This window comes from Opisthorchis viverrini, assembly GCF_000715545.1.
Source record: "Opisthorchis viverrini unplaced genomic scaffold opera_v5_96, whole genome shotgun sequence".
NCBI lineage: Eukaryota > Metazoa > Platyhelminthes > Trematoda > Opisthorchiida > Opisthorchiidae > Opisthorchis > Opisthorchis viverrini.
In genome coordinates, this window is record NW_008751749.1 from 1,236,026 (window position 1) to 1,239,994 (window position 3,969).

At 42.8% G+C, this 3,969-nt stretch overlaps 1 protein-coding gene across 1 annotated transcript in view; it reads left to right on the forward strand.

Moving 5' to 3' along the window:
* T265_05141 (hypothetical protein) overlaps positions 1-3,631 on the forward strand; it is a gene marked incomplete at both ends in the record, with an annotated part of 5,571 nt that extends 1,940 nt beyond the window's left edge. The window contains one exon of the mRNA XM_009170065.1: positions 3,441-3,631. Coding sequence (XP_009168329.1) covers positions 3,441-3,631 — 191 coding nt within the window. The remainder of the gene's footprint in view (positions 1-3,440) is intronic.
* Positions 3,632-3,969: the final 338 nt, after the last annotated feature.

Consider the following 3,969-nt stretch of genomic DNA (forward strand, 5'->3'; position numbering starts at 1 on the left):
AATTTAAAGAGGGTCAAGACTGAAGTAACCTTTGGACGCGTATGCTAAATTAATCGAGTCAAAAATTTGCTGCTCGTAGCAATGTGATGAAAAAGACTTCATGGATAATTCAATAGGAAATGATACACCGTCTTAGAGCCACCAGTTCACAAACCGTGGCCGAATATTTCGCTGTCGCTGATGTGAGATTGCTGGTTGCGATTTGGGTGTCGCACATTTCCTGAATCACTGAATGCTCTGGGCATCTTGGAATATGTCATGTGACTCGCTTAACCAGCTTCGGTTACAGTCTGTAATCGAGACACCTCGTCTGCTCGTGGCCAAACGATATACTCGCCAGCTACTAGCCTGGAAGTGTCACGTTCGAAGTTCACGGGAGGTTGATGAGATGTGTAATCCCAGCAAGGAAGAAACCGTCGTACAGTACTCGCAATAGATTAACCTCAACGATAGACTGAAGTTTTCTATTGTAAATTTACAAAGCCTACGTGGTCAACAAATTATTACTCATGGAAACACCTGGGCTCACTTAAAAGGCACAGAGATTGAAATCTATTAAGGCCAACAACTCAGAATATGATAAACGTGCGGGCTGGTTGATGGAACGTTTTCAAAAACGTTTAAGTCCCTTTTACAAGGAAGACTCAGCTGAACCCTAAAAATGTTTTGACGAGATTTTAGTGAGTTTACAGTTGGCTTTATATTTATAAATGTTGACTCCCCTTTTAGTAACATCCTTCGTCATGAACTATTTGTATGACCATGCTGTATCCTAGCAAACATTCACATGTCTACCTGTGGAACTTATCCTACTGAGAACAGGAGAGATTTTCTATATGATGAGGTTCTCGTGGTTATTCGTCTCGAACCGCAAATCGGCGTTTATCTATCTGTCTCCTGACCACAGTCGAATGGTTTTGACGTTCGCAGGATACAACAAACGCTGATGTTTGTCGCTTGTCACACGCGGCCGGCAGAACGATGGCATTCATTTACGTAAGGATGCGCAAACGCAGGTAAGTTTTGCTTGCTTTGATTTTCCTTGATCCTTTCTGCTTACACACACTGACCATCATACCCAGAGTCCTCCTCATGATCCCGGCCGAAAGCCATGTGATCAAACGCAGGTAAGTTTGCTTTGCTTTGATTGATTGCGCATCCGTTCCGCCTACACGAGTTTCATCAGTAACCTATATCCAGGGTAACTGACCATCATACCCACAGTCCCTCTCATGATCCCGGCCGAAAGGCATCCATGTGATCAAGACAGAAATGCATTGCTCAACCATCATCAACCGGATGGTATACGTCATGATAAACTCAAAGAAATTTTACTGTCCTGTAGTGTCTGTTCATCGAGCGTTTGCTCGCACTAGCGAAATCGACGTGGTGTAACTCGACCTGTTTGAGGGCTTTTGATCTAGTGTCAGGAGAGTTATTTCTTACCTCTTTATACATTTTTAGTAGGCACATCATCTTGATCAACTGTATGGGAAATTCACTGATATTTCATCGCTCGTTTCTGCGGTCCACACTCTCAACACATAGATTTCCGAAGGACCTCGATCATCTGATTTCTTTGGCATCCTTCAACAACAACGTTTACACATTATGTTTGTATATTTTTGTAGGATACTTTACCACATCTCTCCATCACCCGATGGTGATGAAAGAGCACCATCGGTCCAAGTTTGCTCGCTGCGTTGATTTTCAGCTAGTCGGAATGCCCAAAAGGACTTGGGGCGTCAACCCACGATCGACCTTATCCTCAATCTACAATTATTCACTGTTGTTTAGCTATTCACAATTTCTCAGCAACTTTCCTGGTTAATGCACACTGAATGTGACGTGAACTCGTGCTTAGTCAATTAGTACTTGGCATTCGACAGAAGCCTTCAAGTTGTTGCCTGTCCAAGACTTTATAAGTTATGCACGATTAAATACCACTAAACGTCATTAAATACACGGAAAGCGTAAGTTTCTTCTTGGACTTCCTGGAAATTTAGAATGCTATTTAGTTCTAATTCATTATTTTTCTCTCTGACCCACAATTTTCTGAAAAATTCGGATTCACTCCACTTTGGCGTACCCCAGATGAAGCTCAGTGTAACTATTGTTCGATTTCTGACCTTGTTCATCAGGGAGCCGTGCGATTTTCCAACCATCACTTGTGCCGGTAACAGTCCACACCTCCCCCAAAATCCCACTTCAAGTTGCATTACTGCTTCCATGACAGCTGAGACTCCGGAAAGGTCTCCAACTTTCCAAGTCATTCAAATGCATAACGCATCCCCTCAGTTTTAGTCACTTCCATTGAGTTCCACCCAATAGTGCCGCTCTGACACAGTCTCCCGAAGATCCGCAGGACCGAAGTACTAACCCGTTCTCTAGTTTCTCATCTTCATTCAGTTTTTATCTGTTCAAAACTAGGTCTGAGGTTTTTTCACCGTCGACAAGCAGTCGATTTTATGTTGATCAAACCGTATACCGCACGATGAGCAAAGACTGATCATTTGTTAATGATCCACTCATGAGAGGTGTTCTATGCGAATGGTTCTGCCTTTAGGACACGGATCACGTAGAAATTCACAAGATTTAGATACCCACGACTAGGCCTTATCACACTGCGGCAATGCGCTCATGCATTAAACTAAGGCAATCAGTGGTTGTCCTCATCATTTTTCCTATTAAACTGGACGAATTAAAAAGGTTTCCCATTGCATTTGTTTTTCAATGGTTCAACACGGTATTCCCAAAGGGACACTAAGTGCAATGAATCGATTGAATTCTTTGATCCGGATTCAAAATATATGCAGGATTCGATGAGTTGAATGCTTCGGAAACGCTGTGTTCACTTGCAAAAGGATACCATTTGCGCGCGATATTAGGTAGTCAACAAAGATTAACGAACAGATCAACCCATGTCTGGCTTGGGCCCCGAAAAAGGCTATTGCTTTCTTTTAAATGCCTCAAAGTTATACTGAAGCTTTGGAGTTAGTATCGTCGACTGCGTGTAGAAAAACCGTTAGACGCTTAATAGCCTTCTTAAGCTGTTAATTCCCGAAAAGCAACGAAATACCATTTCTTTTTGCTTTGATCCATTCCGATCCATTCCACTCGCACCGTCACCAAGAAATTTGCGCGGTTTGAACTTCCAAAGTTCCATTCAACCAAGCTGGGATACGTTCGGATAGGGAATGGTTACGGCACGTGATGCGTGGGAGCGATATGTGGATGTATGAAATACTGAAAAGAAAGGAACCTTAAAATTTTGAAACGCTCCAAACCGTTCATGGTTCGATTCAGTTTAGTCCATGAAAACAAAGTGTTTGCACCATGATGGTTATGCTATGCATAAGAATGGGAAGGGATCTTTTGTTCATTATAGAGCGAGGAATCACTCAAGACGGTCCCTCTTGTGTGAGTATTTAGTATGATAGGTTTGGCAGATATGATCATTTCGCAACTGCTATGTACTTCGAGTGCATCTCTCATTGTTCGATGTATGAAAGACGTAACGAAACTTTTGGGTGCAGTCGGTGAGACTCGCCTTCCAGGGTGGCGACCACATGATCCCCACTGGGCCTGGTTGGAGACGCTGCAAGATATGGCGGCTAATCGATATCAGTAGCAATCTTGCTATTAGTTTCTAACCCAAATGACTCAGTAAGTGTCTGGGGGTGTAGCCACCTCGGAATGACTGTGGCAGGCTATCACTATGTCCCTTCTCCGCCTACTTTTATTCTTTCCTTCAGAATAACACTATCGGGTAAATCATGTGTGCATAGCAGTGAGGCATCAGTGTTGAAGACTGATGTCAATATGTCATTGACGATGATGGTGACCTGTTTTTACTTTCTATCTTAACCTATTCTGGTCTGCTGAAGACAATTTGGTTTCAAGGTGAGTAAGATTGTACTCAGCGGTGACAGTGATCTTATTGAATAGGATATAGCGAACCATCTGAAC